Source organism: Syngnathus leptorhynchus, chromosome 6 (assembly GCF_054491065.1).
Source record: "Syngnathus leptorhynchus isolate UIUO chromosome 6, UIUO_Slep, whole genome shotgun sequence".
Classification (NCBI taxonomy): domain Eukaryota; kingdom Metazoa; phylum Chordata; class Actinopteri; order Syngnathiformes; family Syngnathidae; genus Syngnathus; species Syngnathus leptorhynchus.
The window spans coordinates 8,860,715-8,888,038 of NC_141200.1; the positions used below are offsets into that span (position 1 = coordinate 8,860,715).

Consider the following 27,324-nt stretch of genomic DNA (forward strand, 5'->3'; position numbering starts at 1 on the left):
ACCCTAATCGGAAACCCTAACCCTAGTTTGAAACCCTAATTAGCGATCCCAAAACCCCTCGGAAACCCTAGCCCGAAACCCTAACCCCAGTTTGAAGGCCCAGCTACAAACCCTAATCTTGGAAACCCTAAAAGTAGTTCAAAACCCTCGCTGGAAACCCTAACCCTAGTTTTAAAACCTAGTTTGAAACCCTAACCTGGTTTTAAAACCCTAATCGGAAACCCTAACCCTAGTTTGAAACCCTAATTAGCGATCCCAAAACCCCTCGGAAACCCTAGCCCGAAACCCTAACCCCAGTTTGAAAGCCCAGCTACAAACCCTAATCTTGGAAACCCTAAAAGTAGTTCAAAACCTTCGCTGGAAACCCTAACCCTAGTTTTAAAACCTAGTTTGAAACCCTAACCTGGTTTTAAAACCCTAATCGGAAACCCTAACCCTAGTTTGAAACCCTAATTAGCGATCCCAAAACCCCTCGGAAACCCTAGCCCGAAACCCTAACCCCAGTTTGAAAGCCCAGCTACAAACCCTAATCTTGGAAACCCTAAAAGTAGTTCAAAACCCTCGCTGGAAACCCTAACCCTAGTTTTAAAACCTAGTTTGAAACCCTAACCTGGTTTTAAAACCCTAATCGGAAACCCTAACCCTAGTTTGAAACCCTAATTAGCGATCCCAAAACCCCTCGGAAACCCTAGCCCGAAACCCTAACCCCAGTTTGAAAGCCCAGCTACAAACCCTAATCTTGGAAACCCTAAAAGTAGTTCAAAACCCTTGCTGGAAACCCTAACCCTAGTTTTAAAACCTAGTTTGAAACCCTAACCTGGTTTTAAAACCCTAATCGGAAACCCTAACCCTAGTTTGAAACCCTAATTAGCGATCCCAAAACCCCTCGGAAACCCTAGCCCGAAACCCTAACCCCAGTTTGAAAGCCCAGCTACAAACCCTAATCTTGGAAACCCTAAAAGTAGTTCAAAACCCTCGCTGGAAACCCTAACCCTAGTTTTAAAACCTAGTTTGAAACCCTAACCTGGTTTTAAAACCCTAATCGGAAACGCTAACCCTAGTTTGAAACCCTAATTAGCGATCCCAAAACCCCTCGGAAACCCTAGCCCGAAACCCTAACCCCAGTTTGAAAGCCCAGCTACAAACCCTAATCTTGGAAACCCTAAAAGTAGTTCAAAACCTTCGCTGGAAACCCTAACCCTAGTTTTAAAACCTAGTTTGAAACCCTAACCTGGTTTTAAAACCCTAATCGGAAACCCTAACCCTAGTTTGGAACCCTAATTAGCGATCCCAAAACCCCTCGGGAACCCTAGCCCGAAACCCTAACCCCAGTTTGAAAGCCCAGCTACAAACCCTAATCTTGGAAACCCTAAAAGTAGTTCAAAACCTTCGCTGGAAACCCTAACCCTAGTTTTAAAACCTAGTTTGAAACCCTAACCTGGTTTTAAAACCCTAATCGGAAACCTTAACCCTAGTTTGAAACCCTAATTAGCGATCCCAAAACCCCTCGGAAACCCTAGCCCGAAACCCTAACCCCAGTTTGAAGGCCCAGCTACAAACCCTAATCTTGGAAACCCTAAAAGTAGTTCAAAACCCTCGCTGGAAACCCTAACCCTAGTTTTAAAACCTAGTTTGAAACCCTAACCTGGTTTTAAAACCCTAATCGGAAACCCTAACCCTAGTTTGAAACCCTAATTAGCGATCCCAAAACCCCTCGGAAACCCTAGCCCGAAACCCTAACCCCAGTTTGAAGGCCCAGCTACAAACCCTAATCTTGGAAACCCTAAAAGTAGTTCAAAACCCTCGCTGGAAACCCTAACCCTAGTTTTAAAACCTAGTTTGAAACCCTAACCTGGTTTTAAAACCCTAATCGGAAACCCTAACCCTAGTTTGAAACCCTAATTAGCGATCCCAAAACCCCTCGGAAACCCTAGCCCGAAACCCTAACCCCAGTTTGAAAGCCCAGCTACAAACCCTAATCTTGGAAACCCTAAAAGTAGTTCAAAACCCTCGCTGGAAACCCTAACCCTAGTTTTAAAACCTAGTTTGAAACCCTAACCTGGTTTTAAAACCCTAATCGGAAACCCTAACCCTAGTTTGAAACCCTAATTAGCGATCCCAAAACCCCTCGGAAACCCTAGCCCGAAACCCTAACCCCAGTTTGAAAGCCCAGCTACAAACCCTAATCTTGGAAACCCTAAAAGTAGTTCAAAACCCTCGCTGGAAACCCTAACCCTAGTTTTAAAACCTAGTTTGAAACCCTAACCTGGTTTTAAAACCCTAATCGGAAACCCTAACCCTAGTTTGAAACCCTAATTAGCGATCCCAAAACCCCTCGGAAACCCTAGCCCGAAACCCTAACCCCAGTTTGAAAGCCCAGCTACAAACCCTAATCTTGGAAACCCTAAAAGTAGTTCAAAACCTTCGCTGGAAACCCTAACCCTAGTTTTAAAACCTAGTTTGAAACCCTAACCTGGTTTTAAAACCCTAATCGGAAACCCTAACCCTAGTTTGGAACCCTAATTGGCGATCCCAAAACCCCTCGGGAACCCTAGCCCAAAACCCTAACCCCAGTTTGAAAGCCCAGCTACAAACCCTAATCTTGGAAACCCTAAAAGTAGTTCAAAACCCTCGCTGGAAACCCTAACCCTAGTTTTAAAACCTAGTTTGAAACCCTAATCTGGTTTTAAAACCCTAATCGGAAACCCTAACCCTAGTTTGAAACCCTAATTAGCGATCCCAAAACCCCTCGGAAACCCTAGCCCGAAACCCTAACCCCAGTTTGAAAGCCCAGCTACAAACCCTAATCTTGGAAACCCTAAAAGTAGTTCAAAACCCTCGCTGGAAACCCTAACCCTAGTTTTAAAACCTAGTTTGAAACCCTAACCTGGTTTTAAAACCCTAATCGGAAACCCTAACCCTAGTTTGAAACCCTAATTAGCGATCCCAAAACCCCTCGGAAACCCTAGCCCGAAACCCTAACCCCAGTTTGAAGGCCCAGCTACAAACCCTAATCTTGGAAACCCTAAAAGTAGTTCAAAACCCTCGCTGGAAACCCTAACCCTAGTTTTAAAACCTAGTTTGAAACCCTAACCTGGTTTTAAAACCCTAATCGGAAACCCTAACCCTAGTTTGAAACCCTAATTAGCGATCCCAAAACCCCTCGGAAACCCTAGCCCGAAACCCTAACCCCAGTTTTTGAAAGCCCAGCTACAAACCCTAATCTTGGAAACCCTAAAAGTAGTTCAAAACCCTCGCTGGAAACCCTTGTCGAGTTTGACTAGTTTGACCGCCTAGTTCAGGGATCGGCAAATACTTTTGGACGATGGCCCCAAAAAATTCAGACAATGACATTGCGGGCCAGACAGGATCGATGGCGGGCCAAAATTTGCTCTCAGGTCGTATTATGGTATCCCAAGGAGTCCAAACATCTCGCTGTTGGATGTTTGGACGCCAAGCTAAGTTCCAGGTCTATATGTTGTTTGACATAAATAATTGATCCGAGGTATATTTTGATAGAACAACACGTTTGCTCCAGCTGCACGGCATCGTGTTTTGATAATTTGGCTAATTAAGGTATTCTGCTGGATCATTAGATTATGCAGGCATATTTAATGGTCCGGCTGATGATTGTCTCCAGTGAGTTAGATGTTTTAATGACCACTCAATCAATCACAACAACTACCCATCATTGCGACGTGTGAATATTATCACGAGTGTAAAAGAAAGTTGTGAAAAAGTAATTGGGTAATGATGTGTTCGAAAGAAATAAAAGCAAAATATATTTTTTTCTATCCTCATGTATGTACAGTGATTTATTCCTTCTCTGTTCATCTCGTGAGGTTCTCAGCCATTACGTTCCATTGATTTCCATACCCCACTCCACTCCAATTTCCCAATCCAAAATACCATTTCTCCCAATGCAGCGATACAGTAGCTTCCATTTGTCACCTAGGTCTTGAGGGTTAATCTTTCTTTTCGCCCTATTGGTTGACAGATGAATTTACCTGATTAAAATGTAAGAGGTGGTAAAGCAATCCCTGAGCGAGGACTGCAATTACAGAAGAGTCAGATGGAGGCCAAAAGTCAGGAGGGACATTGTGACAGTGTTTGTTTTAAATAGTCAGTGACTCATTGCACTTCTCCTGCATGCACCTCACATCGCCGCAGACCCCAGCAGGCCGGCTGCCGTGATTTAATCTCATCCTTGCTTGCCTGTGAGGGATTAAACCCTTAATCCACCAAAGTGAGGCCTGCTTGTGCAGACCAGGCTGCAGTTTTCTTTTGTTTGTTGCCGTGTGTGTATAGTGTGTCGCATTGTGCGCTGCATGAGTTAATAATAAAACCTTTTAGGAGGAAAACACATTCCATTGTGGAGAGGCTTGTACATTTTCCTGTTGAAATTTCAGAATGCCGTACATGTGCCAAATACACTTTGGGTATAAATGATAGCGCGCACTGAATTAAAACATGGAATTAAGTGTTATTGTCACATAAAGGCAAACTGCAGGACAGCTAATCCATTCAACTCCAATTGAGGCATTGTCTTCTTTGAGCAAAAAAAAAAAAAAAAAAAGGAAAAAGCATTCTGAAAACTGATAGCCCAGCATGTGTGATCAGTGTCATGTTACATATACAAGGTAGCTTGCAGGCACATGCTGCACTGTAGGTTAATGAATAATGATGGACAACATGACCACTACACAAATGTACACACATGTACACACGTTCAATTTGAGTCCACTCCTGCTTATGTGTTGTTCACTCTATTAGCATCCATAAACTCCTGGACAAACAAACAATTGTTCCCTTCGGCATGAGGAAGCTCTCAAGGACAAAGTGGGTGTGTCAGGTCACACTGTTAAGCTGTTTTCTGAGTATAATGAAAGAAGTTTTCTGACTGTTAACTTTTGTGTCGCACTGCAGTGTCGTCGGTGGGTACTACTTATTATTTCTTGTTCAAGGTGAAAATATGGTACTTGTCATGCGGCACAAGTAGGCATGTTCAATTAGGGCAGGGGTGTCAAACTCATTTTTGTTTTGTTAAATTGTAGTCATGGTTTCCTTCAGAGGGCCATTATGACTGGCAACCCAAATAAATGTATTAACACCTCATATTATATACAGCAGCGGTTTCCAACCACCGGGGCGCGGACCGGTACTGGTCCGTGGGTCATTTGGTCCCACAGACAAAAAATTGTAAAAAAGTATCGACGATCAATTAATTCAGGTCAAGACACTCGTCCCGGTCACGTAACATGTTTCCCCAGTCGAGCCCGCAAAGCTAGCAAAAATAAGTAAGAATTTATCGCTGACTTTTGAAATTGCACGCAGGTGTTAAAGAAAAAACAAAGTTCATCGAGTTGAATCGTTTTATAGTGCCTTTAATGTCCAATTTAAAATAATTTTCTTTACCACCAAGTTTAAGAATGACATTCACAAGCAATGAAATGGTCATTTGTGTGTAGAATTTACGACAAATGTAGAATATACTTGAACATATCGTCAAACAAAAGTCTGCAGTGTGCATTTCCGAAGAAATTGAATGAAAATAATCCAAATGGAGGACTGATGTGGCACTTCGTAGAAATTCAAAAGGAGGCAACACGTAAAAAGTGCATGAATTCATTATGCAGATTTGATAACAGACTGAAGATGGGTTTGTTTTTTGAGATAAGGGAAAATTCACACCAGGTGATTTGTGCTGGCTTTCAGCTGACGAAACACCGAAAAGTGACTTTATTTGGCTAGTGTGAGCTTCGATTAGTGCCGAAGCGTGTAATACATTTCCCTGGCCCCACCCTGTGGCACAATTACTCATGCGTGAGCGCACTCACACGAGCTCCCCATCCTAGACATCTTGAAAAATCAATGCAGTTAGTATCTACCTTGCATCAACGAAATACCTCCAAATATTCCAGATCCACTGCTCGACTTAAAAATAATAACCACGTGCTGCCCCCTGAGCCTCCTAATAAAAACTGCTTTCTTGATTAAAAAAAATCTCATTTAAAAATAGTACAGAAATGCTGAACAACAAAACATTTAGTGCAAGAACTCACTTTGCGCACGTTTCCATAAAAATCAACTTACTCAAAGATTTAATCTTATTCTACCACGTGCTTTTCCTCCCAAACAAATAGGCTGGCTCACTCAACTATGTGAACAGCGTGGTAAAATTGGTCAGATTAGACAACACTATGGTGGTCACTGTTGTTTGTGCATTTTTGAGATTGGACAAGTAGCTGTGTCAAGGTGACTTTTTTAACATTAAGAAATAAAGAGCAAAAATAAGGACTATAAACAGTGACAGCATTTTGTTGTTTATTTTTAAGAAAAATGCAAATTATTGTCAGGATTTTCCAAGGTTCAGGAACGCACGTGAGCAAGACCAGGGAGCAAAGGTGTCCATATTTATTCAAAAGGACAAACCAAGTATGAGAATTTATCGAAAAGATTAACAAAAGTTCAAAAACAAGCATCAAAATAACAAACAAATACTCGGACGAGACTTGAGCACCTGACTACTGACAGGGGCCGATGCGGCAAACGTAATGAACCAACAAAGATAGCAAGAAAGCACACAACTAAATGATGTACACACTGTCTGACAAGACCAAACAACAAAAACACAGATCACAAATGTAAGACATTTCATCTTGTGATGTTGAGTACCAAATCTAAAAGGTTGAGAAATGTTTCAACTGCATGAGTTCTTACTGTAGGCTAAATGTAAAATAAAAACATTTTAATGCTGTACGCACTGTAGGAAAACCCTCAATAGTACTCCAATACTTCTCTTACAATATTTAAAAGGTGAATTTCATGTACCTTTTTTTCTCAATGTATTGTTGTTTATACTAGAGTTCATTCACAAATCTTACAATTATTTTGGTGGGTGACTGGAATTCCTGACAAATCTCGTCTTCCTTGCGCATGACTATTTTCTTTGTGACATTTGTGTTGTTGTTTTTTTGGGTGTGTTAAATAATACTAAAAAATAAATAAATAAACATTTTTCATCACATACAACGAAGATTGTTGTTGATGACTTAAATGTCTTAAGTAACTACCAGGGTGCAATGAAGCCCAAATGTCCTTGAATTTCAAAGACAAAGGCAAGAGCTTGTCTGCGTGCATATTTCTGTGGATTCTGGCCACCTTTGTGCAAACTTTAACTTTTGACGCTCCTGCTCCTCCTCCTCCTCCTCTTCACCCCCCTCTTTCTTCTCCTCCTCCTGCTGCTGCTGCTGCTGCTGCTGCTGCTGCAGCAACACGAACCGAGCTGAAACGGGATACTGTGAGCTCCCCGAGCTCGTGGGCGCATCCTGCAGCGGTGTGCTTCCATAGTCAGTGCGCCATGCGCCTATACCGGACAGGTGTATCCGTCTGCGGTACTCCGAAGCTGCCAATCGCACGCTCTCGCTTTTGGCGTTAAGCAACCGCAGTCGGTGCCCATACCGAGCAGGTTCAGTCGCATGAAGAGGAGTTCCAAGCCCGGGACGGTAAGTTAGGTTGATGTTCGCAATAGCGCCAGTCATCGCAGTGCAAGTTGAGATGTTTTCTCTGTACTTCGATGCAAAGCTGTCTTTTTTTTTTGTGCTTCTTCTCCCGCATTACAATCTATTGCACGTTCATTGAATTATTTCTTTATAAGCATCATTTAACTTTCTCACTCGTCCTGATTCCCGTGAAATACGGGCGCGCAATTATCTGCTTGCGCACGAAATGCGGGATCCAATTGCATTGTCACTTTTCTAAAATAAGATCAGATTTACGATCAATAACATTTGATTGACATTTGACCACATACTAGCTATTCTTTACTTGGATGTTAATAATTTTTCACATCACACAGTTTTTATACAACAAATTCTCCATTGCAAGTATGTTTTGAAATTGCATTTCAAACAGGATGTGATGGTTTCAGAAGGATAAGGTGGCCACCACAAGATAGCCACATCTGCTATCCAAAGTTGAATACATTCACCCCAGGGTGGATCTTCAACTTTGTTCAAAGCAAATTTCCTCATGCCATCATTTTCTTTTAAATGCAAAGTTGTATTGAGCAGCCAAGGCAGAGATGCATGTGCAGCTTTCCCATGGTCTGCATCCATTTCTGGTCCTCTATTCTCATTGGTTATTAACACGCCAAAGAAAAAGTAAATGGACTTGTGAAGCTAATTCTTTAGATTCTCACTAAGATGAAGTCTTCTGAGATATGTCAAAGATTTGTGAGACTTTTGTCAATCTTTTAACCTCATTGCTGAATTTCTCATTAGCATGGTTTGACCTCAATGATTCCACATTATCATATATTGATAAATAGGTCTCTTGATGTGTTTAGTGTTTTCCATGAGGCTTTAATGTCTTTAGAATTGGTTGAACTTTTTCTCAGTTTCAATGGATATAAGATTGATGTAGAGCAAGCAAAGCTGTTCATGCCAGTGTGCTACCAAAACCACCATCATCAATTAACCTCCCTCATGAAAATATCCACAGGGAATTCAAATTGATGTTGAAATAGTTGATCACGCTTTCCGCTCTCTGTGATGTGGTGATGAAATGCCAACATTGTGACAGGCATGATTTATTGCTTTCACCAAATGTGAGTCGCTCTCCTGGTTCGAAATGAGCATTGCATATTGCCTGTCCAAGTTATTCACTGTAGATGTAATCTGCAGATTGTACTGTATACAACTGGTTAAGTATGCAGGTTGGCCTTGTATGACAAATTTCAGTGGGTCAATTATAAATAACTGCATGCTGTGTTGACATGGAAATGTGTATGTTAACAGTATATGGCACCTGGGCTGCCAGGAGATCATAAAATGTACTGACTGTTCTTAAAACTGTTAAAAATATTCAGCAGAAACTAATTTTATTTCAATTCTGTCACTGGATTATTGCTACCTTTTTCAAGGTTGTCTTCATTCTTTCGGAGGAATTCAAGTCTGAAATGTTCTTTACCATAATGTGTTATATGCATCCCCGTTAGTCTTAACACTGTATTCTGAATAATATTGCAATTATGGAATATAAATAAAGCAGCAAAATGCACCTGTGTCACGGTGACATTTGCTATCTGAACTGGCCGCCCACAAAAAGGATGAAAATGGATGGATTTTGCTGCATAATTCGTATTGCACAAACATAATATTCATCAGAATACTGTGTTTAAACAGGTGCACAGAACATTATGTAAAGGCCATTTTTGAGTTTCTTCCTCTTTAATAATGTACACCTTTTATCACTGATGTCAATCACCGATGCTTCAATGGGTGAACGTGACCTTTTCATCTAGAAATAGATTTGGAATTATTATACTGTATGAAGATAAGTGAGCCTGTGTTGTTGTTTTTTTGTAATGGACACTGTTACAGCATCTTCAGTTGACAAGGGTAAAATTATTATTTTGTCTTGCTTATTGAATGATAATGATTGCAAAATTCATGTTTTGGCATGTCAGCCGAGAAAAATATGTCTATTCACAAGGAGTATTTAATAGCCACTTTGATTTGCAGCTAGCTACAGACATGGTGGAAACTATAATGAGAAAATGGAGTTGATAACTATTAGGGTCTTGATACAGGGCAAGCCATTCTGGGCAACTGCAATCACTATGTGTGCCAATAAGTTTCAGGGCAATCGTACTGCCAAGAAACACATTTTGAGCCTCCATCGACTTCACTCTGGGTGTGAATTACACTATTAAACCTGAATGTTTTCTTGTCCTCCTGTTCCTTAGTTTTAAATAGTACTCATAATGATCAAACCAACGTGATGAATGTTCTTTATGTTCTCACTCAAGTCCAGTATTGATCACGGTGACAAGATTGATTTTATTTGTATTATACGAAGTAAATTCAGTCGCGTGTGTAACATACAGCATGTACTCTATTTTATTGAAAAAAATAGATTCTACTCATAAATCCAAATTGTAAGCATGATTTAGTTGCTTTTCATATTGTCATTAAAAGTTCTAGCATTTCTTTTGCCCATTTAATAATGTATATTATTGTATTATTTGGACATAAAAGTGTTGGACACAGAGTAACAGTTAAAAAAGGTATTTGTGGTATTAGTTTTTTTGGTCTGAAAAAAAAATATATGCATGAGTTAGATTTTATAATTAAATATCAAAATATCAATATGTAATCCGAGTCAGCCATCTTGGCTGCTCACTGACATTTGCGTCTGTCCTTGTCTCTCTCTCTTTCTCTCTCAGATCCCGAATGATGCCACCACAGGCCCTCACTAATTCTGCCTGGGCCTCAGAGGATCACCATCTCTCCCTGGACACATCAGTACCACATTTGGCTGCTTGACGTATCCCTCTCATTCTCCACACTTGTCAGCCACTGATCCATCTAAATGCGCTCTTGCTTCACTCAAAGATTGCCCACTGATTTGCTGGTGGCTGCTGTTAAAGCAGGCAAGTCCATTTTATCCTCTGGTGGCAACATCAAAGTCACCCAAATGTGACAGCAGGTTGCCCGACACGCTCCCTCCTTCAATTTTGGGGTTTTGCCTCATTAGTTTAAAGCAAATGGACATCCATCGTCTATCACTGAAAAGGAGTCTCGATAGCTCTGAGGTCAAAGAGACCTTGATGAAGCTAAAGAAGGCTTTTGCTCAATTTGTTGACCTCTGACCTGAAAAAGACTATAGACTGGACATCTCTGTCCTGAAAGATAAAACTAAATAAGAAGCTTGCTCATCTTCCCAACTTCAGCTAAGCTGCCTACGTTCCGGATGCTGCCATGCCCATCATCAGCAATGCTAACCACGACTTCAGCAATCTGTCCGTCAGTGACGACAGCAGTCTCGACCGCATATTCACCGAGATTCCCGAGACTGAGACCATCAAGGTATGAAACTTTGGGTGTGATTGTCTGTGACAAATGTGTGGCAGATCTTTCATACAGAGATGACACCACATGCATTTTCTTCCTTGTTCTTTTTTTTACAACACAAAACATCACCACAATCAAAACTAGCACCTCTTCCACCATGATTGTTTTGTTGCCGCTATGAGAAGGTTATTTCTTGTAGCGTTGACCCATTTTTAGGTCGCACCTCTACTGGCCGCTTGAGTTGACCAAATAAGTCCAATAATCGTAAAACATGGGATGGAGTAATATTGTAGCTTTGTATCTAATGGACTTTGTGGCACTAGTGTGACATGAGACATTGTGAGAGAGCAAATTGTCTTGCAGTCTGATCCAGGCACAAGACTGAAACAAACACAACACCCAAGACAATTACAGGCGCTGCTGCAGGATATAGAAACTAATAAAAACACATTATTTAGGAGTAATAGTACAATAAACAAATGTGGGACACAATTCGGCATTAATTTTATATTGTGTCCAGTGAACAGCAATTGCATTGATCTGAAAGGGGCGGGGGGAGTAATTCATCTCCTTGCTGATAATCCGCTGCAGAGGCAACCTCCTTCTGCTTTGAATATCTTTACTGCAGCAGTGATTCACTGGCTCTGTCCAAGCAGAAGGCAAATGTGCAAACTCTGGTGCTTAAAAGTTCAAACCTGTCACAATAACTACATACTTTAATCACATTGTGAATATCACTGTTGGTTATATATAAATTACAGATTACATTTATTTAATAATGTGCAATTCATTGTTCTCTTATTTAAATATCATAAATTGAACTATTTTTTTATTTTTTATTTTTTTACTACTCACCTTCTTTGGTATTGCCACCTGCCAAGTACAGGAATATTCAGCTTGCATTTAAATTCCCAATAGTGTAATCCATGGTGCAGCAAGCACATGCCAATGATTGTTTGACTGATGGGCCATGGCGCATCCTTGGTCTCTATGGGCTCTTCTTATATTGCATCTCCTTATTTCAAGTTGATCTGGGGCCTACCACATTAAAAGTTTATCTATGGTTCAGAGAATGGAAAGGTGTTTGTGACAGCGTCTTAGCGGTGACATTTGAGTTGTCTGTTGTACCAGGCATCAAAGCCTTCATGACCTATAGAATCTTGCACACAAAGCACACCAGTCTTATTCTAGTGTAAAGGAAACTTACGAGAAATGGACTGATTGCAAGTGCGAGCAATTCCGCCTTTTCAAAAAACTTTGTGGATCAAAGTCATTTAAAAGATGAACATATAATTGTATTTTAAAATCTGAAACATTAACTGTGGTGTTGGTGATTCATGAATTGTTCTTGCTACATTTCAAAAATGATTGTGTGACTCTTTGTCAACCGTATTGAAATCCACAAATGTTCTTATTTCTGGAGAAGTTGAGTTATACAAGTTCTGAACTTTTCCATAGGGCGTTTATTACCAAAGGGCTCAGTTCATCCGGCAGCCAGAGGACCTCATCTCTGTCGACCACCGCTTGCTGGCAGTGATCAACGTTGGGGGGAACCGCTACACCTTCCCTTGGAGCACGCTGCAGCAGTTTCCTCTCACACGGCTTGGCCGCTTGTGCGGCTGCAGGTCACCTGAGGACATTGCCAGCGTCTGTGACGACTACGATGAAGCACGCAAGGAATTCTTCTTTGATCGCTCGCCATCCGCCTTCAGGGTTATTCTCAACTTCCTGGCCGCAGGTAAACTTCGCCTGTTGCGGGAGATGTGTATCCTCTCCCTGCACGACGAACTCACCTACTGGGGCGTGGAGATGGCGTACATGGAGCGCTGTTGCAAGAGGAAGATGTACACACGAATCGAGGAGGTGCATGAGCAAGAACGACAGGAGGAGGAGCGCAGGCAGAGGAACGCCATGCAGCGTGTTATCGTGGAGGAGACGACGTACCGAAAAATCATGAACTGGCTCCGAGATATGGTGGAGAATCCGCAGTCTGGCTTACCGGGGAAGATCTTTGCTTGCCTGTCAGTCATCATGGTCGCAGTGACTGTGGTGAGCTTGTGTATCAGCACCATGCCTGACCTCAGAGAGGAGGAGGACAGGGTGAGTGTGTTACATAACGTGAACATGCAGTGAATATCCAACCCTGTGCAACCGTCGCAGGCCACCTTCATATTGTTATTTTCAGCAATGCTGTAATGAGCATATTGAAAATGTCCCTTTACAAAAGGCTTAACTAGAAACAAAAGCTGTCCATCCTGCGTGTGTGAGTACCGGGCATGAATATCCCGTGAACTGCCTACCCATAACAGCGTGGATAACGAAGCCTCGTGCTCACTGAGGCCTGTCCAGAATCTGTCAGTAAACACTGGAGAAATAATGAAATGGCTTCACTTTGTCACTTACATAAGGAACAAGCAGACATGCAAATGTGCACATTAGCAGAGCTATCAAGTCACATAAAAAGTGACTTATAAACAGTCATGCACACACAAATAGCATTGAACTTGTTCATTTTGTGCTTTTTGAATTAGGTTTACATTTACATATATAACTTTAATGATGTTGGGATGTTGTTTAAAACTGCCGTATAAAGCTGTTGACAAATTTTATAATTATTCCTCAATATGTAGTGTAAACTAAATAGCCAAAATTTGAAATAATTACATCACAAATGTCTGTTATGCTAACCAAGGAGGAAGACAGAACAGTCTGTAATGTCTCTGTCGAATTTAAAATCGGTCTGAGTGTGTTGACACGCAAGACATCAGGAAGATTTTGCAGCAGAATTTTGAGAATCTGCAGAGGACCTTATTAATTAAAAAGCCTGAAAATGAGAATTTTGATTTTGCTACCAGGAGGAGGTCTTGGCTGTCCAAGGTCAAAGAGCATAGCCTACCAATAAGCTCGATCGCAGGGATACTGAGAACCTTTGCATGATGTTGTCGATATGATGGAATGAATCTCAGAGGATAAAAACAGAGGAGTGAAGCATTGTGGTAATTATTTTTTATACACAAGGATGAGAAGCAGCTAACAAGGCAAACAAGACATATATTCTGAGAAAGGTGCTGTTTACGGTTTCATTGTCAAGATTGAGAGGAATTGGGCTTTTCTCTTTGTTGAGTCATCACAGCCAAAGTAAAACAGTGACACACCATCAGAAAAAGTAAGCTATCCTCGGGGGCCACTACGCTCCAATGTGAACAGAGCACCTTACCCATTGACTCTTATTCACACAGCATTTTATTGATCCTTGGCAAGACATCCAGTGTGTTGGGAAACAATTTACAGTGTGCAGCTGACTGTATCTACATACGGTTTCCACATTGTAGAGTACGAATCACCAGCTATTTGGAAAGTAAGACAATATCATGCATCCATTTATCTGACTTTATTTTTTTCCGTCCTTTACTTGAGCCCAACTCTTAAGTTCAGTGTCCAAGTGAAGCCTGGTGATAGCAATGAGAGTCTTGTCATCTTTAATTCAAATGGTCCAGCTCTGTGCTCCTTCCTGCTGGAGAGTGGCCAAAATTCCCTCATACGCTCATCATTCACCTGAGTCGAGTATGGCTGTGTGAAAGAGTGCAGAGATGGAGAAAGTAAGTCAAAGATGTCGGCTGAAAATGGGTTGCCTGAGAGAATGAACTATATGAACTAAGTATGGAGCTTCAAAAAGACAATATAATGGAATGAACTTTTTACCCCTGATTCTGTTCCTGCATAGACTTGCGCCTATGCTTGTCTTCAGCTCGTCACTTCAATCACTTAGTGAGCTCAAAAGTTTTGGTTGCAATGCAATACTTAAGACATTTGGTTCATCCCCTGTCTGCCTTTTCACGAGTGCGCTTAATGTAAAACCTCTAAAGTCTTTGTAATGGATTATCTGGATTTTGTTGAGTTGCCAACATTCTGTTAGGAAACAGAGCCCTTCCTTGATGTGCTCCATAAATGCAAGTGGATGTATGAAACATTGATACCTGTCAAAAAGTCAAAAGTAATCATCAGATCAAAATAGAAAACAAAATGCGAGAAGGATAGCTTGAGGAGGATCTTTTGGAGGTCTGCAATCTATTTGTGAAAACAAAAACTTTAAAGTCACTAATTATAGCAGTGAAGTTTTGAAATATACTTGCATGTAAAAAGTACGTTAATGGCTCACATTCCTCCAACACATCAGAATCAGGATTTTGGAGCCAAAATTCAATAGGTTACTAAGAAAAAGAGAGATTCTTTTACCTTTGCACTGCAATATAACACAGAAGGATAAGAGGGTATTTTTGTCAGAAGAAGCCAAAAAAGGGCAGCTGTCGCCAAAAGCTGCTTTTCTACTTCTGAGCCAGCAGTTGTCCATTTGAAGGTTAAATCGGTATCAGAATGGAACAACTCTCACAACAAATCTCTTTCGGTCAAGCTCATAATAATTCACAGTTTATGGAGAAATACTGCCACAGATAAAAGTTTTAAAAGTTTATAAGCCTTCCCGCCGCCATACGCATTTTCACTTAGACTGTTCAATTTGGATGAAGGTCAATGTACCGATACCTAGTGTTGGTTTAATACTTTTTTTATTGCGAGTCCTGCAGTTCATTGAAGACGAAGATTTAACGTATTTCTGACTCAGGTTTTTTTTTGGGGGGGGAACTGATGAATGTGTCTGGGTGTGTCTAATACCTGGATAGCAATTAACTTTATGAAGTGTAGTAGTCCTTCTTGCAGTCACTGTCATAAATCAGAACAATATGTTCCTAACAGATTGTATAAGATTGCTCCTGTCCTTATTTGGTTTAGCTTTACACCCCTACTTTTGTCTCACTACTTCAGACACATAATGTATGAACATACAACTTCCTCTCACTGGGTTATGTTTGACGCCAGCATTGATTTGACTGCACTGTGACTGCTAACCCAGCACTGACCCTGGTAAGCTCTCTCAGTAAAATCTCAGACATGATGTCTGCAGTACAAAAAGAGTTCGGTTCTGTGCAGTGGGAATCACACATCGATAACCTACTACAGTATGCTGATGGTCCGAGTTGTTTTCCCATACCGTCACCGCCGTTACGTGTAAGCTGTCATTCTGCTCCTGTCTTTATTTTTCTCACCCAATGACATTGTCTTTTAAAAGGACAATCAGATTTGCTCTCGTTTTGTAACTCGGTCATTTTATGGCCCGAGGAGTAATTGAAGTGGCCATTTACAACGCTGTAAAGTGAAGTAGGATTTGCTGTTCAGTAATTACGCTCCCCAGCATCAATTTCAAGTATAGAGAGCGAAAAAGAAGGAGAGGATGATAAGAAAACCAACATAGTAGGAGCAATCTTGTGGTCAGTCTTGATACGATGAGCATTTAGGATTTTATTTTTGTATATATTTGTGTACGTACCCAAAAGTATTTCTTCTTGGCTAAATAATTAAAATGAGGGTCAGTAGATTTTTTTATATGTACTGTGTAGCACTCATTAATTATTCATGTGGTGGATTGAAAGAGAACTTTAAGGAAGACAGGGGCTGCAAGTCTAAAAGAGAAAAATAAACTAAAAAGGATGATCAAAAAGCAAACCAGCGATGTAAAGCCTCCTTTCTTCTTTTTTTTCCTTATTCATCTCCTGGCATAGGGAAGTTATTAACATTTTAGACCGTCTGACAATGCAAATGCCGTCTAGTTTACATACAATGTTTTTTCAATGGAATTATTTCAATCCAAACCTATTCAAGGGTATTTTAACATAGAAATGCTTGGTGGAATAGATTTTTGACACATCTGCCTCACAGTTAATAGGTCTTGATGGCACTGATTCTGAATATAGGCCTTCCTGCGTGGAGTCTGCATGTTCTTCCAGCGGTTACATGGTTTTCTCCTCACACTTGAAAAACATGCACATGATGTCAAATCTGTAAAAGTAATGAGTAAATTAAATGAAATGGCTGTATTTCTGTGCATTGTGTGTCCCGTGATTGACCGGAAATCAGTCCATGGTGTGCACTGCCCTTTGCCCATAAGCAGCTAGGAGCTCCAACTCAAACATGGCCCCAGTGAGGACAATAAGTGCTGTAGAAAATGGATGGATGGAATTGAATGCTTGGCAAATTAGTGCAAAACATCCCCAAGGGCTGGAAGTAAGGTAAAAGGTATTTGTGGTATAAATGCTGATTGCACTTAAGATAGTAGCCTGGATAATGTGAGTCCTTGGAGGTATACTTTTATTTTGCACAGGATGCAAACAGAGGCAGAGATCATTCAGACAAAATATCCTTTGGTCTCCCTTCAGACCTGCAGGGGGCAGAGAAAAAACAGCCATATCACAATGTACCAAACTTCCTGTTAGATGCCAGGGATGGCCATATTGCCAACAGAACAGCATGTGAGTTGGGGGAACAAATAAAGGGAGAAAAATAAGATCTAACAGAGAAAGCAAAGTAAAAAGACCCCAAAGAGACTCCTCAGTTTCTGGTCAAACGCAACTGGTAGGAAATGGACTTGGATGCTAAGTTTAGTTAATGCTTAGTTTGTTTGAAATGTTTGGTTCGAGCTACAAGCTGTGTTTATCTGAACTTTGAGTGGCTCAATCAATTTGAAGTATTCACAGAGGCAAAGTGGATGTTTATGTTTGGCAAATGCTTATGTTTAAACACTCAGTTAAGTTGCTTACTTGCTTTTATTAGTTACTTATGCTTCATACTTTCCTGGTATATGTATGCAATTATTGCACTTAGTTCAACTTAAAAATAATGCCATGTTGTCTTTGTTTAAGGTTATCAATCTAATCACCCTCTAATTAACCTTGCAATAAATTGCGAGGAAAAAAAAGGAAAAAGAGGAAGATCTGAATTGTTCTGAGGACAGAGGCCCTTTTTCAAGTTGGAGCAAAGAACTGGGGAAAATCAGAGCAACTTGACAGAAGAAATGCTATGATACAGTATGTACAAAAGTTGGCTTAAGCATGGTTATAGTTCATTGGTCATTTCTGTTGATTGTGTTAAATCCAAGCAACCGAAGCAAAATGTTTACGACTAGTATGCCACGTTCACGAGCGCTGTTGATTCAGTATCGATCAGATTGTACATTGAGCTACATCCATGCAGACCTTCGATTGCACAACTATGCAGAGAAGTCAATTGTTAATAAAAGAAAATACTGGATGGATCAAGAAAATGTTGTCGAACGTCAACCTTGATGTGCAACATGTTTATTTTCCCCTTTTTTTCATTAGGCTGATAAGTGAGGAGCACCACTTTGATTGTTCTGTTGAGATTGACATGAGGAGACTGGAGAAAAAGAAAACAAAATGACATTAGGCACACTGTGGCAGCTTGAAGGGAAGACAGATATGGATGAGATGACAAACCATTGAACAGTCCCTGGGGCATTCATTCATTCTATGATTTTCCAAACACTTATCCTTATGAGAGTCGCAGATGTGCTGGAGCCTATCCCTGCTGACTGCGGGCAGTAGGCAAAAGATGCCTCGAAATATTCGCCGGCTATTCACAGGGCACACATAGACAAACAACCATTCCCACACAATCACACTTACGGGTAATCGGAGTGGTCAATCGGCCTACCTTGCATATTTTTGTAATGTTGAAGGAAACCAAAGTACCTGGAGGAAATCCACGCAGGCATGGGGAGAACATGCAAACTCCACACAGGAAGGCTGGAGCTGAAATAGAACCAGCAAACTATGCACTGAGGCAGATGTGCTAACCAGTATTAGTACCAGACTGAGGCATTAGCAGTCAAAATGATTTACAATCAGAGTAATCTTTCTGTCTGCCAATTATATTGTTATCAAATCCAGGTCTTGTGATGTTTGTGTGTATTTGTGTGTGCATGCATGTGTGTGTGATGTCACTTTTGAAGTGATGCCTCGCTATTGTTTTAAAAATATGTGGCATCTCTCTTTAATGTGAATTCTCAGGCATTCCCTGTGTGTTCGAGGATGTATAACTCAGTTTGACAGTATCAGTGTGCAGCAGATTTTATGCCTATTATAGCCTATCTGGTTATGAGATGTTTTCTTTCCATTCTTTGCTGCATGGCTGCCAAGTGGGATTATGGGAGAGAACAGAAGTATGAGGTGTTTATCTTGTCCGTGCCAGAACAGGATTGGACAGCTAACAGTACAGACGTTCAACACAATGCAGTGGATTTCTTAGAGCTGAGCGTTATATATGAGGGCAGGTAATGTTGTATGAACTTGACCAGTGATTACGGCAACTTTTTCCCATGTAACGCTTGGATAAGGACACCTGTACATTATGGAAATAATGAATGCTTCACATTTATTTATTCATATACGTGCCGTCACGTATGCATCATGTCAGGTTTCAACCACATGAAAAATAACAATGGCCATTTGTTAGACGAGTTGGTTCTGCTCAAATCTGAACACAAAGTCATGTTAAATTCAAAGCAAAATAAAAGCATCACAGAAAATGAGGATGACACAAACATAATCGGTGACGCTTGTCTGAGTCAGCATTTCTCAAAATACCTTTTAGAAGCTTCTAAGCTGGTGAAAATAATGGCATAACAAACAGCATTTTTGTCTGGATAATGTCAATTATATAATGCATCACAAATGTGCTCCATTCACGTCATGACATTATAGTCGCAACTTTTGCTCGTATGAAAAATTGCCAGTGTAATTGCTAAGTGAAGAGCTAATGTATCTCTATTTATTTACTTTGGTCCAGACCACCAAAAAAACTGCCAGTATGAATGCTAAAAGAAGAGCCAAAGTATCTCTATTTATTTGATTTGGTCCAGACCACAAAAAAAATAGTTTAGTTTAACAAACAATGGTGAAATGTGCATTCCTCTTTAAAAATGTGCGAGGCCTACAGTATACAGCAAGTCCTTTGGGGCTCATTGCAGAAGAGTTAGTGTTGAGCAAGTACACTCATTGATTTTTTTTCACCAAGTCTTTGTTCATTAACAAGGTCTTAAACTGAATTGGAATTAATCCTTTACTGGAAAATGCTGTTGGCAATAAAATCAAAAGCAAAGGAGTGTGATTTTCCCAAGTGTGAAATGAAGATCTTTGGTTGTTGTGCAGTGTGATTGCTAAGTGAAGAGCTAATGTTCCATACTTGCACACAAAAGCAGCTTTGTGTGCAAGTATGGAACTATAATCTGAAGGACCTTCGTCACTGTTTTCTTTTACATTACGGGACGGCGTGGTGGCTTCTTTTGCATATTAGCGTATTTTCCGGACTATAAGGCGCACCTTCAATGAATGGCCCATTTTAAAACTTGGTCCTTATAGAAGGCGCACCGGACTATAAGGCGCACCATTATTGCATCAAGTCAGATTTTTAATCCAAATCAAATCATTCTCCATTTTATCTTTTTTATTTCAACTTCAGACGCAACAGATTACTTTATAATCACAAAATAATGATCCATAGTCTTTTTGATTCATGATTCATAGCCCTCAGCGGGCCACTGTCGGCTTTTAAAAAAATTGTAGGTTTTTAGGTGCGCCTTATAGTCCGGAAAATACGGTACACAAAACGTAAAGTTTGGGGTTCGAATCGCACTTCTGGCTTTTCTGTGCGACGGTTGCATGTTGCCCTTCTGCTTGCCTTGCATGGGCTTGTGGGATTGTTGGGTTAATTGAAGAGTCTAACTCAGGCGTGCATGTGAGTTCAAGTTTGTCTATAGCCTGAGATTAACTAGCGACTATTTAGTCGGCTCGGATAGGCCTCAGTTCATCAGCAACACCCCCACAAAAGAGAAAATTGATGGATGGAATGTTATCGACAAAGACGAACACCTTCCACTGTGCGTATGCGTACTTACAGCTATCAGGTTACAAGGGGACAGTGCTGGTGACGGATGGAGATGTCACATAATACAAGGCCTTTAATAACCCATGACGCATGGACACAGTACTTCTTTCTTTCTGTCATTGCTCCTCGCTGTTTGACTGACTTTGACCAAAGTGCTAGGTACGTATAGCAGCGGGCTCGGTGAAGTATGTTCAAGGTCCGTCACAAGGTAAAGCTGATTGATGGTCTAAATATTTTGTTCCCATTTCTACCCCCAACCTTTGAACACAGTGGGATTACAAAATTACGATTCATCATCTTTTTTTTTTGAATTGAAATATAGAACCTGAAATAAGATGAGGTATAATAGAGAATACATTGCAATAGATGCTGGACACTATGGTCTACTGTATTTTTATTATGATGCTAGGGCAGACGTATCTGAGCTTTAACCTTGAAACCTAAAAGACTTTTCTACAAATTTTTATGATGCTATATATAATACTTCATCATCTACTCTCTGTACCGTTGTCCTCACGATGCCAGATGACTTTGGGCGAGTGGCAAGGTAGACTCATGGAGGTTTGCTTACCTCTGAGTATGCTTTATTACCTGACTATTATTATCTATCACACATATACTGTACATCTTTTATTTATCTTGTGTCTGTGGAATTTGTCAAAGACGGTACATAATACAGCGCATTAACTGATCCACAAGTGCAATACTCATTATTCCAAACAATAGAAGCTTCTTCATGTCCTACAAGAAGAGGACACATTTACACTTTAAACCCTGCGTGCAATGTTCACATCTTGGTCTCATTGATGAGGCAGTTGCCTGCAAACCCAATCGTGAGGCGGTGGTCCTCAATCCCAGTGGATGGCAGCGAACAAGAATTCTTACAAAAGTCAATTCTGAATAGAATAAAAAAGCCAGCAGCTGTCATATGCTTGACCGAGCATGTGTTTGTGTGCGTGCGTGTGAGTGTATCTGATTCTGAATCAAAACCCAGCACAAATTAGATCCCTTCCAGTATCTTGACTCATTTCAATTGGAGCACATTATCACAGAAAGACAGATGTTTGATACAGCAATTGACTATATTTCATCACTTCTAGGTCCCCTACCATCTGTGCTACCATTAGCACCTACATCAAAGTAAAGCATATATTTTCCCAAGTGCGAGGTGTTTACATTCAATTCCATGTGAATTGCAGCAAACAGAGACAGATGCTACAGTTTCCATTATTATCATTTACAGCTTTTTCAATGCCATCTGTATTATGTATTTTTTAGGTGTCTACTTTAGTCAGAATTGTTCTCAAATTTACTGATCTCAACACATCAGGCAGGCTATGGCCTGTTCTCATGAATGGTGATGTTTGCCCAAATGTCAGCTCATCATGAAAAACATATTTCTTTTTACTCTTGATCACAACACATTTTTGTGACATGTTAAAAACAAATGTGATCTCTATTGTGATTGTGTCTTCAAGCATCACAGTTGCGAGCTTCTAATCTTAATCCAAAACTCACTGGCGGGAAATGACGCGTTGAGTGTTGACGACAGCTGCTTTCCACTAATTAATGTTAATCATGAGAGAAATCGAATGCGGCCACTTGCGTGTGTCTGCCGCATGACTTGTCTGTGTGAGTATCAAGTTTGTTCCCGTGGTTCTTGCCAAACATTCTCCCATATTACATTGCCATTACACTAAACTTCCTTTAAAGAAAAGAACTGACCATCAAGCCATCAATTTTCTATACTGCTTATCCTATTCTACGTCATGGATGGATAGATTACATGAAGCACAGCACTACCCAAGGAAAATATGTCAAAGAATCAATCGTTTCACCTGAATGATTCTGTCTCTTCCCCTTTTCTCACCATGGTGAAGTTCGAGTTAATTTGACAATGAATCTGAATGAAATGAAAATTCAAAAGCCCGTTTGGGTCGTCTCCTGCGTTTATGTTGAAATGAGCTGTCACAAAGTTCCAGGGAGAATAAGGCAAAGGAGATAAGGTCAGCCACTCGCTGTGACTGTTTGAAGAGACAGAAGAAGAAATCCTGTCACTGTAACAAATGGCCTTTCATACCAGAGGTGAGAACAGTGGCGCAAAGCCCTAATGGGACAAATGTCGGCACACAAGACAGAAAGAGCAAAGAGAAGGGAAATAAATGAGAGATAGAAAGTGCACATGAGAGACAAAACATGTGAGCGGAGGGCACAAAGTGTCAGAAAGATTGATGTGGGAATGGCAGCCCTGAATTCCCGCTGTGCTTTAAGGGCTAGATGTCACACAGAGGCAGTGTGAAAAATGTTGGCTTGTTTAAGGAAGACGGCAGGTGTAGAAGCTGATGTTTACTTCGATTTACCACATGCTTTTCTCAGATGGAAACGTCTTTTAATTATATTTGTCCTTCAATAGAAATCTGCTGAAAGTCGCTTCGGTGATTGGGAATACATTTTTCATTGCCTGGGCTATATTTGTGGTATTTGATTGATTCTAGATGAATAATATCCACATTTTCTTTATTTTTGGCATGAAGTTGGAGATTGAAGAGAGTAGCCATGACACTATTACAGTATCAGCAGTTTTTCCATAATGCTGGCTTGGTATTGGAAATCACAATCGCTGTTCTATTTCATTCCTAATGGGGTTAGCTTCTTGTGTTTGTGCACACCACACTCATCCAACCATGACTTATGTACACTTGTGCATGGTCAATCTCCTCCCTCAAACTGTTCCCACGAATTTGGATGCATAGAATTGCCAAGGTTTTAATTGTGATGACTGCATTTGCTAAACATATTTTGTATTGCATTTCCCAAGCATACCGGGTAAACAACCATTTGAGGACATTAGCTGTATAAAAAAAAAAAATCATAGAAATATTTATGATTTTGTGTTGGATGGCGCATGTAAGATGCTGATGCTGCAATTTCTAGCTTGAAAAGAACATTCCCATAAAACCTCTTAATGCTACTTACCCAAGAACTGAATGGAAGGATGACCGTGCCCGAGCAGCTAATAGAAATAATTTGTTTCGCTGCCAAAAACAGCTCATCTCAGCTAAATAATAGAAATATGCCCAAAGGGAGGCTGGTGAACCCCACACGGCAGGCGTAAAAGACTTAAAGTCACATTGAGTTAAGAGATTCAGAGGGGAAAGAAGTGATAAATGTGAATCAGAGGAATGGGACGCATATGTGTCATGTAGAGAAACAACCGAGGGAGTTGTCTTTCACTTGGGGGGAACTGAAACCAATGAAGACTTTAAAGGAGAAAGGGTGAGCCGCATCTGGGACGACCGGCAAATGACGGATGAGAGGGTGGGAGTGCGGAGAGGTTGATGAAGGAGGAACCGCAATGAATGATGAGGAGGAGGAGGAGAAAATGAGAGGGAGATGGTTGCTGGGTGAGGGAATACAAGAGAATGGAAATACATGATTCGAGCAGAGAGCAGAGAGTCAATTCAATGCCCAAAGGGCAGAGAGAAGCTGTTGGTAGCCAAATGTCTTTCCTTTATTTCAAGTGTGTAGTTCAGATATGCAAAAGCTAGAAAATTGAAAATACGTACACCAGAAAAATCTAGATTCTGGATCTGCTTCACACTTCTCAAGTAAAAGAAAAATATTATGCAACCCCACTAGTCTAAAACATTCTGATGAATCGTGCATTTTTGAAATATGAACTAAGCAGAAAAATCCACCCGTTTTTATACATCACATCGTCGTGTTGCCTTTTGTCAACTGATAATGACATCACAGTATCTAAGGGCTCAGCTTGCGAACGGCACATGAGCAACCACAGAAAACTGGTAAGTCGCGATGGTCTATGATGCCATTTGCAGTCGACAGCAAGTGGCAGTGTAAGGAAAAGCCCCGAGATTAATTAATTAATAATCCATAAATCCAATATCAAGCAGAATTCAGCATTTTGACTACTTGGTGGGAGTGAATAGATCATTTCATTCTCAAGAATTTGGGGGTACTTGACTTCTTCTCCTTTAAGTACTCACGCTCCATAGTATTTCCTCAATATTGAAGAGATTATCATCCGTGTTGGAGATTTGGACTTCAATTACTTTTGGCCAGATGCAGGAGAGTTTCTGTGACAACTAAACGGTTTCCATTTATTTAATATAAATGAACTTGCGGGTGGGGCGGGGGCTTTACTGAAAATGAAAATAGCATTCTAAATATGTTCAATATTACATATTTTTCGCAACTGAATTTAGTGGATTAACATGGTGGTGAGTATCCTTGTCTGAAGCGTGATTTAGTATTTGTACATGGTGTTATTGCAACCTTTATCTCATTATTTAGAGGTTGAGCTCGTGTGTCTTTCTGCCAGTCCTCGTTTCCTCGATCATAAAAGTGATTTATTGTTTCTGTTGATTCAATGCAGCTGTAGCAGTTTGGGTTTGCACGTTATGATTTGTTACGGATAACAAAGAGTGACAGTTACGTGTGAGGCTTGCTATTGAGTCTTCCCTTCGTCTCACACTTTCCTCTTCCGGTTTCTTTCTCGTCATCCAACCCTCTGTCCTCTCCAGGGCGAGTGCTCATCCAAGTGCCACAACATGTTCATCATCGAAACGGTGTGTGTGGCCTGGTTCTCTCTGGAGTTCATCCTACGCTTCATTCAGGCTCCCAGCAAGTTTGAATTCCTGCGCGGGCCGCTCAACATCATCGACGCCATGGCCATCTTGCCTTACTATGTGTCCCTGGTGGTAAAGGAAGACCCCAACCTGGAGAGCGATCGGCCAGGGGGAGGTAAAGGCTACTTGGACAAGCTGGGTCTGGTGCTGAGGATCTTGCGGGCGTTGAGAATTCTTTACGTGATGCGGCTGGCTCGCCACTCCCTCGGTCTGCAGACGCTCGGACTGACGGTGAGGCGCAGCACTCGTGAGTTTGGCCTGCTCCTGCTTTTCCTCTGCGTGGCAGTCACCCTCTTCTCACCGCTGGTCCACCTGGCTGAAAGTGAGCTTACGGGTCCTCACGACTTTAGCAGCATCCCCGCCTCCTACTGGTGGGCTATTATCTCCATGACAACAGTGGGCTATGGCGACATGGTGCCTCGGTCCATCCCCGGGCAGGTTGTAGCGCTGAGCAGCATCCTGAGCGGGATCCTGATCATGGCCTTCCCTGCGACCTCCATCTTCCACATGTTCTCCCGCTCCTACCAAGAACTCAAGATGGAGCACGACCGTTTGTTCAAAGAGGAGTGCGCCGCTGCCGCAGCTGCCGCCGCCGCAGCTGGCGCCACTGGTGAGTTGCAGGAGGTAGGGATGGCCGGAGAAGAAGAAGGAGGTAACGTGAAACTAGAGGACTCAGCCGCTATTGGACTTGCCTACCATCTGGACAAGGATAGTGTGCACTCACTAGAATATCTGGCTCTTTTAGGAAAAGGAGATGATGCTGCAGCAAATAATCACAGCCTCCCAGCATCAGCTTTCTGAATGAACATCTCCTTTCTGTCAATTCAAACATTCCAATCCCCATGTTACATGAAGAAAATAAACTCTCTCCACTCTTTCCATGTGTATTTTAAATGCATTGAAAATAAGGAGATTACATCTGCTGCATTTATTTGGCTCTTCAGTGTGACGCACTGGCACAGACCGAAAGACTCTTTAAAGCCCTTTAAACCCTTTGGTACAGGTTGACCTCTTGAAAGCCTTCGCTGCAATATTAGTGACTCTTTGCTTCCATCAACATGCAATACCAATCCAAAGTTGCTTTTTTTTTCTTCCACTGTGAAAAATACTGTGCAACTTCAAATGTAATACTCACTAGCCTAGAGTGTCAATGTATCAAATGACTCATATTCTCTCGCTTCATTGGACATACGTGCACATCTAATTCGCCCGGAAGCAGTTTCATTTTACTGCAAACAAATATAAACATTATTCCACAAATTAATCTAAGCTATGTCAAGGCACAATTGTTGGGCATACAAAGGAATATCCAAAGCCAAACTAGAATGTGTTGAGACAATTGTCTGGGGAAATGCGCTTTAAGAAAATCAAGCAAAATGTTATGTTGTTTGAGACATGATAAGTAATGGAATGCATCCTTTTGGTTCATTTCTGAGATGCCTATTGCCATTTAATCTGATTTGGATAATGCATGTATGTCTAACCATTTCTTGTCAGTTTTCAAAAATATTTTGGGGGTGTTTTTAATTCTGAGCATAGAAGTGAAAACATATACGATACAAATGACGAGAGATAGATAAAAAAAAAGTCAAACATGATACTTTTATAAACAACGAGAGAGAAAGGGACAAATGAAGGCATGATTTTTGTGAGTGACTAGTAGAGAATGAGTGCTAACAACCATGAAATGTACTTTGCAAGGCTCCAAATAAAAGCTCTTTCAATAATCAGAGGCAAATCCAATTTCTGTCTCAAGTGTAAGCCTCAGTGATGTGCAGAGTCATGCTGCAGAACATTTCAAAGAAGAAATAGAAGAGAGCTTCTCCAGCCAGCCTCGCAGATAAGTGTTCCACAAACAACAATCTTCATCTGTTTGTCGTCACACGCACAATTACACTCAAACTAGATGAGTGCCATTTCTCTGTCAAGCCCTATAAAATAGTGTGATAGGTAACATCTCCAAGTTAGGGATAAAGCCACTACATATTTGTCAGGGGAGTAACCTGCCCCTCTCCCAATGAAAG

The 27,324-nt window shown here is 40.9% G+C and overlaps 1 protein-coding gene across 2 annotated transcripts in view; it reads left to right on the forward strand.

Moving 5' to 3' along the window:
- Nucleotides 1-26,976, forward strand: part of kcng4a (potassium voltage-gated channel, subfamily G, member 4a) — a 38,597-nt gene extending 11,621 nt beyond the window's left edge. Inside the window, exons 3-6 of one of the 2 annotated variants that reach the window (XM_085914484.1) lie at nt 10,229-10,329; nt 10,736-10,871; nt 12,315-12,956; nt 25,196-26,976. In XM_085914484.1, coding sequence (XP_085770610.1) covers nt 10,764-10,871; nt 12,315-12,956; nt 25,196-26,101 — 1,656 coding nt within the window. In that variant the 5' untranslated portion in view covers nt 10,229-10,329; nt 10,736-10,763 and the 3' untranslated portion in view covers nt 26,102-26,976. Of the gene's footprint in view, nt 1-10,228; nt 10,330-10,678; nt 10,872-12,314; nt 12,957-25,195 lie in introns of those variants that run through there. The other variant, XM_085914485.1, reaches the window with a different exon arrangement.
- Nucleotides 26,977-27,324: the final 348 nt, after the last annotated feature.